Below are 21266 nucleotides of genomic sequence, written 5' to 3' on the forward strand. Positions count from 1 at the left end.
CCATTGGACTTTAATGGCCGTAATTTGGTTCTGTGTGACCGTACTTATTTTATGCTGGGTCATTCTCACCATTTATTTTTATTTAAAGCCATGTATTTAATCCAACCTGTGGTAAAAATTCCCACCAGTTGGAAACAACCACCTCAGTAGCAAGAGCACTGTTCAACCATTTTGGGAAGTGTTATTGAAGCCTGCTCAATAATGGATCAATCAAATGGTCATTAATGGTCCTCATGGTCTTATTCATGTGTAGGTATTCATACCAAGTGAACCCCATGAACGGTATTTGGAGGACAATTTCTGTCAACTCAATACTCCCCTCAACTCCATTTTTAACTTAAGGGAACATGTTGAGGACAGTAGGCCACATATAATAGGGGAGGGCCCCCATTCAGGTTCCTCATTTATTAGCAACAGGGCTTTCTAGATGGCATTGTCACCATGGAGGACTTGGCAAGTCCATGCATTACATAGATAGTTCATTAATTCATTTTTAATGGGACTGTGTAATGCTTCATTTTCCACGATGGCCTATTCTTAGGATAGGTCATCAGTATCAGATTAGCAGGGTTAGTCTCATAGCTAGCACCCCCAGCTATATGCTGTTGGAGGAAGTGGCAGTGCTCCAGGGAGCACTATGGCTTCTTCTTAGGTCAGTTACGTTCACCAGTCAGGTGGCCCAGATGCAGCTCAGTTCCATTCAAGTGAATGGGGCTGAGTTGCAAAACCAAGCATGGCCACTATCCAATAGATGGCATTGTGCCACGGCCCCCTCAAACAGCTGATTAGTGGGGTCCTGGATGCTGAACCCTTGCCAATCTGATATTGTTGACCTATTCTGAGGATAGGTCATCAATATTAGAACCCCAAAAAGACCTTTAAGTTTGCAAACCATACATATTTTTTAATGTTGGCCAAACCCACCGATTGCAGGGACCATCTAATGGGAGAGAATCAGGAAGTCTCTATACACAACATCTGCTATTGTGGAGAGTTGGGAAGCCCACATAAATCGGGGAGCCTCCAGCAAGCTCAGTGCTAGCTGAAATACACTACTAAATAATAAAAGCTATAAATCATAAATAATATTCATCGTTACAATCCAATTATGACCACAAAATAATAGGATCATTTACAGGGATGTGTCTGTATTCCATCCATAAATACTGTACAACATGGAACCTTGATCCCCCTCCCCAAAAAATATTATTGACTCTCAGCTTTTCTCCAGTCACAAGAACCTCCAACTAAACTTAATTAGTGAACAGATAGCAATTTCAGAAGCAGGATCAACCAGTTTAGCTTTAAGGATGTAAACATCCCCCATTGTCTCACAAGGGCTCTTTAAATGCGTCTTCCCACCATGAATAGATTTCAATCTCTATTTCAATTCAACATTTGGTTCCAAAGGGTCTTCTGTAATCAGACCTCCTCTCCCCCTCCCCATTTGTTCACAGTTAAACAATACCTCTTCAAGTGATATGCAAAGCAATCAGATGATGTCGTATGAACTTGATTGGGCGGTGGTCATCTCTGGAGACCCTTTAAAAGGCTGAAGACCTACAGAAGGCTTGAGATGACCCAGAAGTCTAGGTAAGTTTACACACTTTTTTTTTTATTATTATAGCATCTTGCTATATTATAGTTTCTTACTGTATGTTGTTTCTTAATGATATTTCACCTTCTTTCTGATTTGGCCAACTCTCATGGGCCTACCAATCTTTTTAAACCCTACTTGGGTGTATCTCTATATTCAATAATTATTCTAAACCCCCCTTCCTCTACCTTTGTCTTTAATTATGGGTCAGTGGGATATGAGTAAGGCTAGAAAGTGGTTAAAAAAAATCTGTTTGGGTGGATCTCCATATTCAGTACTGATACAAATTCCCTCTTCCTCTACCTTTTCCCTTAATTATGGGCCAGTAGGTCATTGGTAAGACTAGAAATTGGCAAAGGAAAACTTCAGAAAAGTTTTTTCATCCCATTACTATTTTAAATTTTACTTCATTTTGGGTTTTAAATATATATTTTTTTATTTGTAGAGTTTTGCTTCTTTGCTATATAGTTATTGTATGACCCACAAATGAATAAATAAGCTATTTTGGAAGATTATATTCTGTAGAACCGATCTGGAAAAGAAGTCTAACTAAGCAATACCCTTTACTACTACATTTTTTCTTTTCCTTTTTAAACTTTTTATAGGTGCTTGTAAGTTAGCATGTACTCATTGTTTTATACTAAGGGTTTCTTCAATGGTTTTTCTTCTAGGTATCCAATAAACCAAAGTCTGATCTGGATAATAACTTGTGAGGATTTCATCTAGAGACATTTAAAGTTTTTGGACTCTTCCTCCATGTCATTAGGGGGGGGGGGGAAACTTTTTTCCATGTTCTTCCATATTTTTGTGTCGTGGTTATAACTTGCTTACACAGAACCCTAAACTAAGTGCTCTCCTTTGTATGGTATTTAGTAAAAGTTCTTAGTCGTTTTGGGCCGTGGTGTGGGGTTTTGGATTGAAATGTAGACCTTTTTTTCAGTTCCAACATCTCTAAACCATTCATTTTCTGGTAGCTTCCTCTATTTTATTAATCTTTTTATTAATGTTTTTCCTCTATTAACCATTTTATTAATGTTTATAGCTATTGCTTGATTTTCTCTCCATTTCTCAATTGTCTCAAATTTTTTGTCTCTCTTTTGCCTCAACTTCCTATCCATCCCATTAACTTCATTGTTCCTCAAAGATCTTTCAACTTGTTTTAACTCATGTTTTATGGTAATTTTGTTGTTTTACACATCAGCCAAACTAGGGCTCTCGCTCGTTATCTCCTGAGTAAGTGCTTACTAGTTCGGTTAGTATGTAGACAATCTATACTTCACATATTGGATGCTTTGGCTTCCAGATGAATCCTGGGTGGCCTCTACCTGCACAAAACCCTGAACTGGGCACTATTTCTGTGTGTACATATTGGGAAAGTGCTTTAATGTTTGGGGCATTGTGTAGGCAGCATTAACTACAATCGTATGGTCCAACCCCATAAATAACCTTCTCCCCATAAGCAATTTTATGAGTTTTTGTAGTTGGCAAATTGGAATAATATTTACACCAGGTTAATAGGTGACCTCTCATGGACTCGAGGCAAGTAAAATATTCTTTTTTCCAGATGACCTCCAGGTCCCCATGTTCTAGACATCTTGTCCAGATGAGTCCTTCTCATGTTGCCTGTGCGTCAACCAGACTAGAGCCCTCTCTCTGTCTTCTATGAGTAAGTGCTTACTAGTTCGGTTGATGTACAGTCAAACAAAGCAGCAGTATCAGGGTTGTGGGCTGTTGAGTAGAGTTACAAAATGTTCATATTGCTGGATGCCCATATGAGTGTCCACACAAAACCCTAAACAAAGCACTCTCCTGTGTCAAAATTGGGGAAAGTGCTTCATCGTTTGGGGCATTGTGTGTGCAAAATGTACATCGTGATGCAGAAATATTTGCCCCTAGTCACTCTTTAATTGATGCGTTCATCATCCATTCCATGGTATCCAGGTTGTGTCTGCACATCAGCTAAACTAGGGCCCTGTCTTGTAAATGCCACAGAGTAAGTGCTTTCTAGTTTGGTTGGTGAGTGGGTATATAAGAACTGGAAGATCTATTACCAATAAATCATAGAGGATCACTGCATGATCATGATCTATTATGGTCATTGGTTAGCCAAACAAGAGCGCTGTCTTGTTTGCCCTAGTGAGAAAGTGCTTCTTGTTCGGCTGATTTGTGCACCATTACAGCTACGTCCTGTATTCAATCTTCAAGTATTCAAGATTCCTGAACACAAAATACCCCAAACAAAGCCCTATCCTGTGTCTAAACTAGCTGGGTAAGTGCTTCATGTTTGGGGCATTTTGTGGGAAGTTCAGTATCGGGATCAAATCTTGAAGAATATTTCCTCCTAAAATTAAGAAAAAATGTACCCTCAAATGTAGACCCTCAGTTATTCTCTTCATAAAGTCTATTTGTTTCTTAGTAATATCTGCTTCTGAGTGACAACCATTTAGCCCCCATTTTTCATGAGATTCCCCGGGCTTCCAAAATTCATATCTGTCTACTTAGGCACTGGTAAATACCCCATGACGGTACCACTATGTATCTAGACAGAATCTAGAAAACTGGATTATTGGTAGCACTTTATAATATGGTTAAGAGAGGGTATTGGCTCAATGATTTTTTTTATTTTTTATTTCTACTTAGTATGAGGCAAGGCACTCTTCCCAAGATAAAATAGTCATCTTTCTGGAGACATCTGAAGGGACAGTGGTCACATCTGATCATGGATCAGCCAAACCAAAGCGCTCTTTTATCTCTAACAGTAGGAAAGTGCTTCTTGTTCGGCTGATTCATGTACCAGCAAACCTCCAGATCTGCGTTATATGCATGTACTTCATATATATATTATGCTTTAACTATGCTTTTTTTGTGTCTTTACAAAGTTGTGCATGTATAAAACCATGTGAAGGAATAAAACATTTTTTACACTCTTTTGTTTCTTGTTTGCCTGTATGTATACTTGAGTATATGATCTATATAAAACTTGGTGGGTAGAGAGTAGAGATCCCTGGATAAAAAGTGGTGAGGGGATGCCGCCATTTTCTTGGTATACATTGTTTAAATAAACCATACCATACACTTCCCAAAAACTACCATCCAGTCAAATTGTGCCTGCGTGCTTTGCACTGACGGCCACCATACTGGGTCTCCCAAGTGGTCAAGCCTTGGGACAACGCAACTTCTGTCTGTTTAAATGATTATTCAAAAATCAAGTGCAAAGGAAGCCAAACGTTATTTGACCCTGGCTAATATTAACAATGCACACTAGTGTTGAGATGAACAAAGACCTTGTGGAGGAGGCTTTGGGGTAAATCATATTTGACCATATAAGGTTCAATTAGGTTTATTTGTAGTAAGTATAACAATTACTTTTTTTTTTGGGGGGGGGGGGGTAGAGGAATGTTGTACACTGGATTGTCAAATATATTCCCCCTGGAATTGGGTGCCAACCATCATGGCTCCCACATTAGCACGTTTTTTGGAGTCCTATATAGCTGTGTGTGGCCAAAAGAAGTAGCTAAATAAAACTGGATTGATCACTATGCGATTTCTTGGGGAAAGGGGGGGGCGCAATCAACTTCATAATCAAAATAAAAAAAATCAACCAAAAGGTTGTATGCTAAGAGTTATTTATAATATAACACTCGGTTCCTCTCCAGGAAGGTCAAACTCTCTATAGCTCAGTCCCAGCACCCCCCCACTGAGAATTTTTGCTGGAAGTTACACTATCCTGGCGGAACCCTCATCTAACTTCATTAGTGAGCAGATAACAATTAAAGAAGCTTTAGGGATGTAAACGTCTCCTATTGTCTGCGACTAGAGGTCTTTTAAATGCGCATTCCCACAATGAATAGATCTCCATCTCTATTCTAATCCAACTTTTGGTTCCTCTGTCTAATCTTACACTGTCATCCTCCCAGTTGTTCCCAGAAAGACAAAGGAGCCAACAGTGATAAGAATGCGAAAAATACCTGATTACTATCATGCAAACTCAGGGCCGTAAAGAAGTATTTAGAAACCCTGAACCCCATGGGGTCATCTGCAGGAAGGCCACAGTTCACTTCCTAGTATACATTAAATAATCGAATCTCTAGACCCAAAATTAATTTAGATTCAGAATTTCTTCATGGGTACTGAGACTGTTGGTACCGCCATGGGCACGAGCAGCAAGCCCACTAAATAATACAGATTATATGGAGGGCCTACTGCATTACCCAAATCATATCTGTAAAAGAAGTGAGGTTGCAAAAAGGTGAAGCTTTATTTTACATATTGTAAGTTTCCATAAGATTGTTGTCTTTTTGTTGCATATACAGGGAGTGCAGAATTATTAGGCAAGTTGTATTTTTGAGGATTAATTTTATTATTGAACAACAACCATGTTCTCAATGAACCCAAAAAACTCATTAATATCAAAGCTGAATATTTTTGGAAGTAGTTTTTAGTTTGTTTTTAATTTTAGCTATTTTAGGGGGATATCTGTGTGTGCAGGTGACTATTACTGTACATAATTATTAGGCAACTTAACAAAAAACAAATATATACCCATTTCAATTATTTATTTTTACCAGTGAAACCAATATAACATCTCAACATTCACAAATATACATTTCTGACATTCAAAAACAAAACAAAAACAAATCAGTGACCAATATAGCCACCTTTCTTTGCAAGGACACTCAAAAGCCTGCCATCCATGGATTCTGTCAGTGTTTTGATCTGTTCACCATCAACATTGCGTGCAGCAGCAACCACAGCCTCCCAGACACTGTTCAGAGAGGTGGACTGTTTTCCCTCCTTGTAAATCTCACATTTGATGATGGACCACAGGTTCTCAATGGGGTTCAGATCAGGTGAACAAGGAGGCCATGTCATTAGATTTTCTTCTTTTATACCCTTTCTTGCCAGCCACGCTGTGGAGTACTTGGACGCGTGTGATGGAGCATTGTCCTGCATGAAAATCATGTTTTTCTTACCTTGCAGACTTCTTCCTGTACCACTGCTTGAAGAAGGTGTCTTCCAGAAACTGGCAGTAGGACTGGGAGTTGAGCTTGACTCCATCCTCAACCCAAAAAGGCCCCACAAGCTCATCTTTGATGATACCAGCCCAAACCAGTACTCCACCTCCACCTTGCTGGCGTCTGAGTCGGACTGGAGCTCTCTGCCCTTTACCAATCCAGCCATCTGGCCCATCAAGACTCACTCTCATTTCATCAGTCCATAAAACCTTAGAAAAATCAGTCTTGAGATATTTCTTGGCCCAGTCTTGACGTTTCAGCTTGTGTGTCTTGTTCAGTGGTGGTCGTCTTTCAGCCTTTCTTACCTTGGCCATGTCTCTGAGTATTGCACACCTTGTGCTTTTGGGCACTCCAGTGATGTTGCAGCTCTGAAATATGGCCAAACTGGTGGTAAGTGGCATCTTGGCAGCTGCACGCTTGACTTTTCTCAGTTCATGGGCAGTTATTTTGCGCCTTGGTTTTTCCACACGCTTCTTGCGACCCTGTTGACTATTTTGAATGAAACGCTTGATTGTTCGATGATCACGCTTCAGAAGCTTTGCAATTTTAAGAGTGCTGCATCCCTCTGCAAGATGTCTCACTATTTTTGACTTTTCTGAGCCTGTCAAGTCCTTCTTTTGACCCATTTTGCCAAAGGAAAGGAAGTTGCCTAATAATTATGCACACCTGATATAGGGTGTTGATGTCATTAGACCACACCCCTTCTCATTACAGAGATGCACATCACCTAATATGCTTAATTGGTAGTAGGCTTTCGAGCCTATACAGCTTGGAGTAAGACAACATGCATAAAGAGGATGATGTGGTCAAAATACTCATTTGCCTAATAATTCTGCACGTAGTGTACATTTGGAAATAATATAGAAGTAGAATTAGCTTACATAATACTTTTATGGTTCTACCACATCCCAAAAATAGATATTTTTTTGAAGTTTTTCTTTTTATAAAATGGGAGAAAAAAATTTAAAGAATAATATATATATATTTATAATATTCAATTATAATGATATTACTATATTTTATAAACTATTAAACTATTTGATATATAATATTTATTCATCTTAGTATTTCAGTGTATATCTTTTTTAGGCATAATAATCCTGAGAGAATGAATTCTAGATTTGATAAAGTCCCTAATGAGATATACAAGATTACATAAAAAATCTTTTGTGGTGCCGGGAGAAAAGTATATAAGGTGGGATAGAAAGAGCACATTTTCTTATTGTGGCAAATGACTTGAGGTGAGGGCAATATTCTATTGTTTTTTGTTTTTTTTTGCTATTGTGTTTGCTAATAGGTAGGTGTTTTTCTTTAGTTTTTTTTGTTACATTTGTTCTAATTTTTCTTTTGTCTTTTTTTATATATTTTATTCTAGAAGGTGGTATTTAACATAGATGTTGGAACCATTGAAACAAAGAAGCCAATAATTCCACATGTCATCGATTTAGCCAATATGGAAATAATTTTACAGGAAATATTGTCCTCATTCTTGCAAAATAAATTCCTGAAATTATCCAGTGTATTTACGGTAATTATCTGTATTACAGCCAGATGCTGGTGGCTTAGACTGGATTCGGTGGTGATGTGTTCTGTGTAGTAGAACTACGGGGGGTCTAAATCCTCAGGTCTGCGTAAGTTCTTGGGTGGTTGAGATGTCCCTTTGTTGTAAAAATGTAATGGAGGGTGAATAATGGGCTACAGTCTGCTGCAAATGCTACACGTCCGCTTAATTTAGCTTTTAGAAGTCAGGCTAAAAAATATTTTACTGTAACACATATAATGCAAAAGCTCAGAAGACCAAATGGATCCCACCAGCGACCCTCTGCTTATTTGTATTAAAACGTAACCTGTGTTATATTGGATTTAAAAAAATGCAAAAATAAATAAATAAGGAAATTGTTTTTAACCCCCTCGTGTGGGAATTGTTAAAACTATCAGTTGGTGCGAGGGGCCGTTGCCTGTGGGTGCTCAGAAAATTAGAAATGGGTTAATACGGAGTATTGCGCCTGCGCTGTGTTAATATTTACTCAGAAAAGGGGGGAGATTTATCAAAACTGGTGCAAAGTAGAACTGGCTTAGTTTCCCACAGCAACCAATCAGATTCCACTTTTTATTTTCCAAAAGAGCTCTGCAAAATAAAAATTGGAATCTGATTGGTTGCTAGGGGCAACTAAACTGTTTTTCCTTCACACCAGTTTTAAAAAATCTCCCCCAATGTTGCTAATCTCGCCCCAGTTTATAGCAACACCTGTGGTTCTTCCACCTGAATAAGCAGTAGAGTGGCAATGAAGCTGTGCAGCAGAGGTGAGTGTTCTCATTGTGGCATGAAATGGTGATTGCCGACATGCCATTAATTAACCCTTTCATTGCCAGGCCTAAAAAAAAGGCCCGAATGTCCAAGCAATTTTTTATGATTTTGTGCTTGTGGTGGTTTAGTGACCCTAACTTTTTTATTTGTTAGACTAGCAAGCAAATTTTATTTATTTTTTACTTGACACAAAGGACTTTTTGTTAGCATGTTTTTTTTTTCTTTTTTTTTTCTTTTTTTTTTAGGTTTGATTTGGGGGAAAAATGCTAATTCTTATTAAACAGTAATTTTTTTTCTAATTATAGCTTTTTATTTCTTAAATATTAAAACTGACACAAAAATAAGTTATTGCAATGGGTTCCCTATTTTGTGACGATCGTTTCGATATGTAACGTGTATAGGTTCGACAGAACGGGGCAATTGTGGCGACGGTTTCAATTAGCGACAGCATTTAAAAAAAATTTATTTACATTTTTTATCTGTAATTTTTAAGCAATATTTTTTTGCTTATATTTTAATTTTTTTTGACACATAATATGTCCACTAGGAGGTCATTAAAAGACCTCTGGAGCACACTGATTTTTATTTTATTTTTACTTTCACTGTTTCCACTGTAAGGCTACTTTCACACTTGCGGCAGAGTGATCGTCGGAGCTGCCTGCCGGGTCCGGCAATCTGCATGCAAACAGACAGCATTTGTAGACGGATCCGGATACGTCTCACAAATGCATTGCAAGAACGGATCCGTCTGTCCGTTTGTCATATGAACAAACGGATCAGTTTCTATTTTTTTTTTACATTTTTAAAGGTCTGCGCATGTTGCTTAGAACAGCTCAAGCAAAATGGCCGCCCCATAATCATGTTCAGGAAATAGAATAAAAAAAATCTAAATTCAGAAAATAAAAACCGATTTAAAAAAAAGGAGACGTGTTACTATCTGGTTTTAACTGGCAGATACAGATTTTTGGTGACACATTTCCTTTAACTTCCCTCAATATGAATACTAACTTCCCTCTGAGTATTGCTCTAGGTCAGGGACAGGCGTAGCAACGTGTAGATAGAAGTTTGCCAGCGTTCCACTAGAATACCCGAAGTCCAGAACCTGTGGGATTTGCAGCACTCAGCCATCATTCAGCTACACCCCCCCCTACCAGAGGATTGTGTATATCCTGCCTGACATGTTTCACACATTTTACACAGTGCAGATGCAATACTCTCGGTCACCAAGGTAGGAAACCATTTCTAATTTACTGAGGCCACACAGGCAACGGCCCCTCACACCACATATCTTTATCTACTACAAGCCAACTTTTTTTTCCCTTTTTTTATCAAATATAATAAATTATTTATTTTTACATATTCCATAAATCGTGAAAAAACACATTTCTGGGCCCAAATTACACCTCGTGTACCCTTAAATTTGGAGTCCAACACTATGGCTAAAGTTGGACTGGCCTTTTAGGATGCAAAAGTGGGCCTGGGTTCTCTAGACACAATGATGGGCTACAAAAATCCAGCTGAAGACAATCCCATTTGGAGGTGACTTTTGGACAAATGTTTGACTGACTGCGATTCCTCAAAGTCTCCAGATAGCTTAAGGGAAATAAGCTACTGCCAGACATCTTTGGGCCTCTGCTTTCACAGTAGCTTGCAGAAGATGGCTGATCTCCTTGAGGTTTTATTTGCTTTAATTGAGTTGTTCTTAAAAGCAGCCATACCCCATAGATATATATCAGCCGATCCTACCACGTGACGTTCAGCAAGTTTGGTCAACCATCTATGTGTAGGAGTACCTCCTGATGTCACATGTTGGGGGAGATAAGAATTCGGCTGTTGGATTTCACCAGATCCTTTTGTTCTCTGGCAATATGTCACCAGCAGAGGTTCGAGACACATGCACGCTCAGCCTAGTTGAGCTTACATGAGTATATGTGTGTGTGTAGGCTTGGGGTCAGAAGAGATAGTTGTTGCTGACAGGTATAGCAAGTCTTACCCTTTTCCACCCATAGGATTGACCTAAACTCTACATCAAGTACAGCTAACAACATATATATTTTTTATTCCTTCAGTGACCAATCTATGGCGGACAGCAATCCAGCCAACAGCACTACCATCATATTTGTTCTTATGGGTCTACCCAACACTCCACTGCTCCGTTACATTTCCCTTGGGGCCTTTTTGAGTATATACTTGATGACATTAGTTGGGAACTTTGCAATTCTCATAGCCATTGTCTCAGATGCTCGTCTTCATACTCCCATGTACTTCTTCCTGGCCAACCTTTCTTTAGTAGAGCTGTGCTACACAAACGTCACTCTACCTAATATCCTCAACAACATAGTAAGACAAAGTGACATGATTTCCTTCCAGGCATGTATCTGTCAGGTTTATCTCTTCACGTTCTGTGTCACTGTTGAGTGTGTCCTACTTGCCATCATGGCTTACGATAGGTACGCTGCCATCTGTATACCATTAAGATACAGGATTATCATGAACCAAGCAGTGTGCCTTCAACTAGCATCTACCACATGGATCGCCGGTATCTTGAACGCTATCATACATTCCATCCCAACATCTCTCCTGCCTTACAGTGGTGTCAACAAGGTTGACCGACTCTACTGTGAGGTCCAACCCCTAATACAATTGTCTTGTAGTGACACATCCCTCAACAAGATGTTGACCACTTTGTCTGCTTTATTATTTGGGGTTGGGTTGATGACTTATATTTTAGTGACCTACGTCTTTATTATTTCAGCCATTCTCCGAATCCCTTCATCATCTGGACGGTTAAAAGCCTTTTCCACCTGTAGCTCCCACATCACGGTGGTCCTCATGTATTACGGAGCCCTTATCTTTATGTACTTAAAGCCAACATCTAGGGATGTCCGGAAAATGGATAGTGTTATCTCTGCTATGTACTGCATGGCCATCCCTGTCTTGAACCCGATAATCTACAGCCTGAGGAACAACGATGTGAAACTTTCTATAAGAAAATTTTTGACGTTGAAGAGATTCACTTAAGGGGACTGATGTGTAATGTGATGGATGCATTTAACCATGTGGAAATACATATTAATATAGTAACATAGTTTGTAAGGCTGAAAAAATACATCTTTCCATCCAGTTAAGGCTGTTATACTGCAAGTTGGAACAGAGGAGGGCAAAAAATCCTTGAGGTAGAAGCCAATTTTCCTCATTTTAGGGGAAAAATTCCTCCCTGACTCCAATCTGGCAATTAGAATAACTCCCTGGATCAACAACGCATGTCTAGTAACTATAACCTGTAATATTATTACTAGAGATGAGCGAATTTCATAGAAGTCTATGAGCTGCAAAACGGATCCGTCCCGTTTCCGTTATGCAGGGGGACGGATCCGTTTTGCAGCCCATAGACTTCTATTATGACAGAATGAATAACGGAATGCCTCTTAAAGGCATTCAGTCATAGAAATGCGTTATGGTCCGTGGTAACGGAATCCATAAAACAATTCACCTTTTACCAGTAAACAAATTTCATAACCTGAAATTCGCTCATCTCTAATTATCACACACCAGAAATACATTCAGGTTTGTTTAGCTGACTTCATCAAAAGTGTATGGTGGGCTTAAAGTGGCACTGTACTGTCATTAAAATTTTGATATGTGATACGGACATATCAAAAGTTTAGATCTCTGAGGGCTGAGAACCCCTTTGACCTCTAAAATGAGAGAAGCATGCAGGATAGGAAGTAAGACGGTCTCAATAGAAAGTCTATGGTTTCGCTTCACTTCCGTCTTGTGCATCGAGGAGAAAGAGAGAGCACACACTCCTCTCCTCTCGTTCAGCATTCAGGCCTGCTCTAAACTTTTGTTAGGTCCAAATAACATATCAAAAGTTTTATGAAAGTACAGTGCCACTCCACCATACACATGCATGCTTGGGTCAACAACATATGCTTGTGTTGTGGTTGGGAGAGAAGAGAAAACTGCTGGTGGTGGCTTATCTCTTCGAGAACATGTTAAAATCCATCATGCCCACCTTGCAGTTAGGGAGAATGGAAGGAAGAGTTAGGAGGCCTCCATGAACATTAGATGGTTGGCTGCCCCCCCCCCCCCCCCCCCCCCTGAAATTGACATCTATCTAATTGTGTGGCTATCTTAAATACTGTATCAGGTAATGCTTTTGTGCACCAGTAAGTATGTCCAAACATAATGGTCAAAGACTCAAAACTGGTTTTCCAATATGAAACATAATACTGGTCTATTAGTATTAGAATGAACTGAGCATATCTGGTACAAAAAAAAATTGTTCATATGAACTTTTAGAACTTTACAAAAATAGACTTTATTTACCTGAATGTGCAATTCTTCATTAAACATAATACTTAGCAATCTCTGACTCATTGGCTTCCTTTGATGGGTTTCATTCAGCCATTCATACGAACCACAATGTGAAGAAGGAGAGCAAGAAGAATGAGGACACCAACCATATGTTATGCTTACTTTGAAGCCAGTTTTGGACGTAACAGGCTCCATTGAAAGTGGTCATATACTTTAGATAGTGGTGGGCTAAATGCTCCTCCTCACAACCTATCTCAGTTCCTCCAGAACCCCCCTATACATGCACTCTTGGCCTGACCAAGCCTGTATGTATTCTTAATAAGTCTTAGCAGCTGCCAGACTCTTTTGATGGTGGCTTATCTCCTTCAGAAGAAAAGGATTGAGCATGTTGAAATTCAACATGCCAGACCCTCATCTCTCTTGACATCTGCTATCAAGGCAGAGTCACGACATGTCCATAATCACTAGATGACTGGCCGTTCCCATCATAATTGGTGGGTTTGACCAATGTCTAGTCAAACTGGGGCTACATAGGGTGCTTTTGAACATAATAAGATAGTTGATAAGAAAAAAAAATAATATTGTCTCAGGCAATCCTTGTCTTGAAAGGAGTGGGAATGGAACCCCAAACCCTAGAACAAACATATTATAGATAGAGATTTTCAAAAATTCGATTTGGAAAAGCCACCGTTTTTTTTCCACAAAAAATTTGATTAGATCCGAATTAGTTAGTCGCGAAGCGCGTTATAAACCAGCTATTTCCCGGCCTGCAGGGAGTGTGTATCTCGCTGTACATCACTGTGCATCGCAGAAACATGCATAGCTAGTCCGCTGTGGTAGTGCAACAGTTAGTGTGCGTCAGTATGACAGGCAAGTGACAGGCGTCGCTCTTAGACTCAGTCCACACTTCACTAATTTGGTCAGTTTCAGGTCAAAAACTGACCAAATAACTGAAGTGTGAACTATACCTTACAGGTCAATGCTAACGTCAGGTATAAAGAACCGTGCAGCGGCCCAAGATTCTACTATAGAGTTAAATAGCGTGCTCCTTTGACACCGTCGTCAGCTGATTCCACATAGATTTGTACAGAACCTATTCTGTTACACGCTGATACAAGTAGTGAGCTAGAGGAGAGGGTGTCAGCAGTAAGTTTGTGTTGCCATCACTGTTCATTTTTCCCATCAGAAGAACAACCCCAAAAAGATGGATCCTGTCTTTTGAGCATCCACCTTTACATGGTCGGTATTTGGTCAGTAATTGATCAGTATTGGTAAGGCCAAAATAAAACCCAGGAGTGGGTCCAAAACAGAGATGACAAGTGATGGGAATATTTGCTTGTCTTCTGTGTTTTGGACCCACTCCTGCTTTTTTTCTTCCAAATCATGAACAAATCCCGATGCAAAATAGGGACAGTGTGATAGACGCCTTATGGATGCTTCAAAGACAGGATCCATTGTGTTTTTGATTTTTCTTTTCTTCTGACAGATCAGAAGGATAAAATGTCAACAGGGAAACTAGCGGCATCGTCACAGAATGCTGAGGGTGGCAACCGCATGAGGAGTCAACATAGTGTCCCAGTCACAGAGTGGGGGGGGGGGGGGGTGGCAACAGCAGTGGAAGTAACAGCACAAAATGGTGGCAGTAGGAGAAGATGGCAGCAGGTGTGTGGCATCAGGCAGGTGGGTATCCGAATAGTGGCTAAAGCACGTGGCCAGAAGTAAAGGGCCATATTTTACAATGTTCTGGTGTTGCACCCAGAATCATCTAGTCTGATGCAGCAGGCACTGGTTTGTGGAAATCCTGGCTGATCCACGCCTGATTAATCTTTAGAAAGGTTAATATCTCAACATTTCCTGTTAAAAGGCGAGTTCTCTTTGAGGTAACTATGGCCCCCGCCGCACTAAACACCCGCTCTGATGCCACACTACTGGCCGGGAAGGAAAGCTTGTCCAGTTGCAGCCACGAATCAAGTTTGGCCGCCAAGTAGTCTAGGGGATCCTGGATCTGGGGTTTCAGGGTGCAGTCCACGTATGCCAGCACTTACTGGTTCAGGTTCTGCTCCATGTCCTGCTGCGGCTGGTGGGTGGTTTCTTCAGTAGGCGGGTGAAGAAAAGTGCTCATTAGAGAGTCAAGACTTAAATTGCTGCTGATGTAGCTGGTTCTGCTCCTGTCCCCCCCCCCTCCCCCAGCAGTTATGGCAGTGGAGCATGAGCACAGACCTTCATGAGGATGGGCAATGGCGCACATAGGCAGTGACCAGTTGACTACATAGGATGTCTCAATAGTAATTGAGTTCATCATTCATATTTTGACCTGGTAGCATGGGTCTAACATTGTGAAAAGCCAGTAGTCATCTGGTGATAATGCAGCTGTCACTACTCAAGCAACTCAGCATGCATCTGGCCAATTGCACAAGGGAATCAGAGGGAGTCCTTGCCTCCATCTGAACTGCACATTGCCATGGTCTGCTCGGGTCATCTGCCTGGCCTTCCTCATTGTGTGCTCCAGCTCCTCATACTTCTCCTGTTCCTCTCATGTGGTTTGGGCAGATAGACAAACTATTTCTGTATACAGTTCCTGGGCGTTAATGTCTCTCTCCTTCTCCTCCACCTCCGCCGGTTCACCCCCCCCCCCCGGGCCCAGGTGGGCATGAGATGTAGGTGCCACAACTCCTGTCCCCTGGCCAGCCAGATTTATCAGCATCTGCTCCAGGACGTGAAGGAGTGGAATGACGTTGTTCATCCCATAGACCTGGCGACTGACAAATAAAGTGGCCTCCTCAAAGGACCTGAGCAAACGGCAGGTGTCACGCATGAGCTGCTACTGGCTAATGTTGAAGTTACACTGGGGAGTAGTCCTGTCCGCCTTCATCATTACGGCCTCCCTCTGCTCATATAGTCGGTCCAACATGTGGAGGGTGGAGTTCCAACATGTGGAAACGTTGCATATGAGGCGATGTAGGGGAACATCATTCTGCCTATGTAGCTCAAGGATGGCATGTTTTGCTGGGTAAGAGTGGGATATTTACTGTGATGCTGACTTTTATGTACTACCCCTAAAATCTATGTATAGGAAGGAAGGAAATAGTTAACTTGCTGTTTTTCAGTATTAGTTGCTAGGTAATGGTCCCACTTTCTCCAAGTTAGTGGAGTCTGCGAGAGACAGGGCATGTCTAGAGTGTGCTGATATAAAGTAGGCCAAGACAGAATCCTTCTCCAAGAAATCACCATTCCTGAGAGTGAAAGCTTCCAGAATGGTTTAGGACCTTGAATGCCATGCTTGAACTGAGCCAGTAAGGGTAATGCATGCCTACAGATTTAGACTTTACTGCTCATGGTTGGGGTTAATTGCTTCTGGCCTCCACCACACTACTGAGACAGACTGGCCATCTGATCTAGGACTGCACCCCACAGCCAGGAATTGCAAGGAAATATTGAGTAATTGCACGCCTTTGGTCAACTGGGAAGATCACTAGTAACTATAAAGTTCAAGACTGAGGGAGGACTACCACCATCATAGTCACCTCCCATATACAGCCTGCTCTGTCTCCTCTGTGAAATACTAGAGAACTGTCTCTGCTGCTTGTATCTGTACCATGACCCCCATCATTATTCTCTTGCAAAGCTGGCCTGGTCCTTGGTTTCCACACCCGATCCTGATACTAGTATCTGGCAACAACAAGGTAATTACTGCTACGATTATTAAATAGGGTTCACTTACTTTTCTCCCTGCGTTGTGAATGTTTACACAATGTGCACAATACAAGACCGGGATGGTACAACGCTCTGTGTGTTATTAGGTGAGTTAGATGGTTTTCATCGATAACTGTGACCACATTTTTATTAGCATCGATGGAGAAATCCAGGTCATTTCATGAAGGTCACTTACTTTTTCTTGCAACTGTTTATCATTTTAATCAAAATATGAGCATTTTTTATTGCCAGGATATTACATTTGCACTGTTTGTACTTTGGGGACATGTTTAACTGTGACAAATGATGAGATACTCAAGAGATTGACCTAGACTATCCCCAACAGGAATCTCATGTCTGGAAATAGGGTATATTATGGCAGTGCATTGGCAGTATGCAATCATACTGGAGGTAGGTGACTGTATGTCGTACGCTATGTCTTTTTATTATCGTACCTACTTTCCCTATTCCCCATAACAGTTGGAACTTGAAGCTGCTGCACCCAATGCAAAATCTATAACAAGTCCCTCACCTACCATGTCCTGTCCTATTCTGTGGCGGAAGGGATATTGGGCCCTTGCCAACATTAGGGCCCAGGTTCAACTGCTATTTCTGCTATGTACCTATTATTCTTCCAATGCAGAAACCTGTTACTGATACGTCTATGTGCTGTGCACTGTGTTCCTAGTACAATAGATTCATGGATAGATGAAGGAGAACGATCAACATGAAAACCTAACAAAAGACCGCTCTCTCCTCCGTGTTTTGGTAGCATTTTTTTCCCATAAATGTAGCCATGGACATCCGCATATTTATTTATCATGTTTTTATCTTATTTTATGTTTTTATTTAGTTTTTATCTTTTCTCTGTGATTTTTGCTTTTTAGCACAAGCAGAGTTCACTTTAGTCTACTTTCACACTCGCGTTTTGGCTTTCCGTTTGTGAGATCCGTCATAGACTCTCACCAGTGGTCCAAAACGGATCAGTTTGCATTCTAATGCAGGCATGCTCAACTTGCGGCCCTCCAGCTGTTGCAAAACTACAACTCCCATCATTCCCAGACAGCCTACAGCTATCAGCCTACAGAAGGGCATGGTGGGAGTTGTAGTTTTACAACAGCTGGAGGGCCGCGGGTTGAGCATCCCTGTGAATCTAAAGCATTCTGAATGGAAAATGATCCGCTCAGAATGGATCAGTTTGCCTCCGTTCCATCTGAGCCAAACGGATCCGTCCTGACACACAATGTAAGTCAATAGGGATCCGTTTTCACTGGCACAATAGAAAACGGATCCGTCCCCCATTGACTTTCAGTGTTGTTTAAGATGGATCCGTCTTGGCTATGTTTAAGATAATACAAACGGATCCGTTCTGAACGGATGCAGACGGTGGTATTATCTGAACGGATCCGTCCGTGCAGACCCATGACGGATCCGCACAAAACGCGAGTGTGAAAGTAGCCTTCACGTTGGTTATCATTTTACTCAATTCACGTTTAGACCGGACCAAGAATTGACCGAACTCTCGATAATCTTTTTTTTAATTAAATATCAAAGACAATCCATTAACGTAACTATAAAAGAAAATACAAAACATCGTCAACTTCCTCAAATACTAACATTTAATCTACTGCGCCATGATTGCCGCCATCCCTCCCTCGTATTTGGCGTGCACCCTTTCCCCTTTGATTATTATTAGTGATGAGCAGCAGGGGTCATATTCGAATTTGTGATATTTTGCTAATATTTTGTAGAATATTCGCTATATTCTACATAATAGATCGCGTAATATGCGAATATTACGCGATCAGTACAGGCGTGGGTCAAAAACAAATATATATAGCACTATAGAATATAATGCTATATATTAGTTTTTAGAATATTCGTCATTCGACATGAGTCCTCCCTGCTTCTTGCTTTCGGGCCAATGACTCATTGGCCTACAAGCAACTTAAGCAGGGAGGAATCATGACTTCAGATGGAAAAAAATGAGGAATATTCTAAAATACGAATATATAGCACTATATTCTAAATATTCGCGAATTCTCGAAGTGGCGATATTTGAGATAAAAATTTGCTTTTCGAATATTCGTGCTCAACACTAAATATTATGTCCTTGGTTTTGGGAAACCAACTGGTTTCGAAGGGTGGACTGGCCATAGACCTTACAAGGAGATTTCTCAGTGGGTTGATGACCAGGGTGCCGCCTGAACGCTCTTACTGGCCGGGTACATAGGGATCTGATACTTTCTGTGTTAATTAACAGTGGGATCATCAGGCACTTACTTAGAAGGCCACAGCAGACCATGGTTCTCTGCCCTGCCGTTCCCCCTCATAGGCCATGTACAAAGTGGTGCAGAGACGTAGGAGGGCATCCTCTTTTTCTAATCTGTTTTTATTTTCAGATTACACATATTTTTATTGCATTTCCATAACATAATTATGGAGGCGGCCATGTTGCCTGAGACGTTCTTAACAGCATTTAGAAAGCATTAAAAAATTGCTTTACGGCAGCCCCATGGGCCATAGACACAATGGTCAGGAGGAGACCTCATTGAGTTTTCTAGGCTGCTCAGAGGTCATTGTACAGGGAATGAATAGATAAGCTCTGAAAATCACCTATTGTGAATGGTGGATACAGTCTTATCCATACACATAGGTGATATCATTACAGGCAGGATTAGAATGACAGATAAGCAGATAACTGTAGTAAATTGATCTGTACAGACTTAGAAATAGCGCCTATTATTTAGTAGTAATGGTCAGTGTCAAAACTGCAGGATTTTCTGGTTATTGTTTAACTATAGATGTTGACGTGGAAAATGTAAAATAACATTGTCAAAAGTTCTTTAAAAATATGTTAAACGTAATTTAAACAATAGGTAATTTTCTGACGGCACGTTCCCTTTAGGTTTTAAAACTCTATAAATCTGGGACAGGGTTAAAGTTCATTTACCAGCCAACAAGGAATCAAACAGAGAATTAGAAGTAAGATAATCTACTTTTCTTAAAGGGAATGTGTCGTCAGAAAACGACCTATTGGTTAAATCACATTTTTATGTTTAACATATTGTTAAAGAATTTTTGACCATGTTATTTTAAATTTTCTGTGTCAACATTTATAGTTAAACAAAAACCATAAAATCCTAAAGTTTTGGCACTGGCCACTAAACCTAATAATAGAGAGCACTTCCTGGTTTGTACAGATCACTTTACTGCAGTTATCTGTCATTCTAAATCCTGCCTGTAATGATATCACCACTGTTATAGATAAGACAGCATCCACCATTCACAATAGCTTATGTATTCCTTTCTTGTACAATGACATCTGCACAGGTCACAGAGCAGCCTAGAAAACTCTCCCATAGAAGTCATTGAGGTCTCCTCCTGACCATTGTGTCTATGGACCATGAGGCTGCCGTAAAGCAATTTTCTTAATGCTTTCTAAATGCTGTCTAAGAACAGCTCAGGCAAGATGGCCGCCACGATAATCATGTTCAGGAAATAGAATTAAAAAGTCTGAAAATAAAAACGGATTAGAAAAAAGGAGATGTGTCGTTATCTGGTATTAACTGGCAGTTAAAATTTCCTTTACCTATTTCTTTAGAACTCCTTTAATTGCTTGTACCTGAAGCAGTGTCGACTTGGTATCCCAAGATGGGAACTGTCTGCATTATATACGATACCTGGGTCATACTAATCATTTTAATTACCATTTTTTCAGACCATAAGATGCACCATGCCATAAGACGCAACTAAGATATAGAGGAGGAAAATATCACCCCATCATCAGACCCCCAAGCTCCATCAGCCCTCAGATCAGACCCACATCAGACCCCCAAGCTCCATCAGCCCTCAGATCAGACCCACATCAGACCCCCAAGCTCCATCAGCCCTCAGAACAGACCCCAACACTCCATCAGATCTCTGTATCAGACCCCCATTCCTCCTTAGACCTCAGATTAGATCCTTGTTCCTCCTCAGACCTCAGATCAGACCCCCATCATACTCCCAAGCTCCATCAAATCTCATATCAGGCCCACATTCCTCCTCAGATCAGACAATGGCTTTCTCCAATTGAACTGTTCAGAACATATGCACGCTCAACCAAGCTAAGTTTACATGAGTATATACAGTTGCAAGAAAAAGTATGTGAACCCTTTGGAATGATATAGATTTCTGCACAAATTGGTCATAAAATGTGATCTGATCTTCATCTAAGTCACAACAATAGACAATCACAGTCTGCTTAAACTAATAACACACAAAGAATTAAATGTTACCATGTTTTTATTGAACACACCATGTAAACATTCACAATGCAGGTGGAAAAAGT

At 40.5% G+C, this 21266-nt stretch overlaps 1 protein-coding gene across 1 annotated transcript; it reads left to right on the top strand.

Annotated features, from left to right (window-relative positions):
- Window positions 1–10999: 10999 nt before the first annotated feature.
- Window positions 11000–11941, top strand: LOC122919869 (olfactory receptor 5V1-like). Its single transcript, XM_044269052.1, has one exon. It carries the CDS (start codon window positions 11000–11002, stop codon window positions 11939–11941), a length of 942 nt encoding a protein of 313 aa, XP_044124987.1.
- Window positions 11942–21266: the final 9325 nt, after the last annotated feature.

This window comes from Bufo gargarizans, chromosome 9, assembly GCF_014858855.1.
Source record: "Bufo gargarizans isolate SCDJY-AF-19 chromosome 9, ASM1485885v1, whole genome shotgun sequence".
NCBI classification, from domain to species: domain Eukaryota; kingdom Metazoa; phylum Chordata; class Amphibia; order Anura; family Bufonidae; genus Bufo; species Bufo gargarizans.

Bases quoted from the DNA above. Each gene is read 5' to 3' on its own strand.
- LOC122919869 (XM_044269052.1), top strand. From the start codon at position 11,000: ATGGCGGACAGCAATCCAGCCAACAGCACTACCATCATATTTGTTCTT.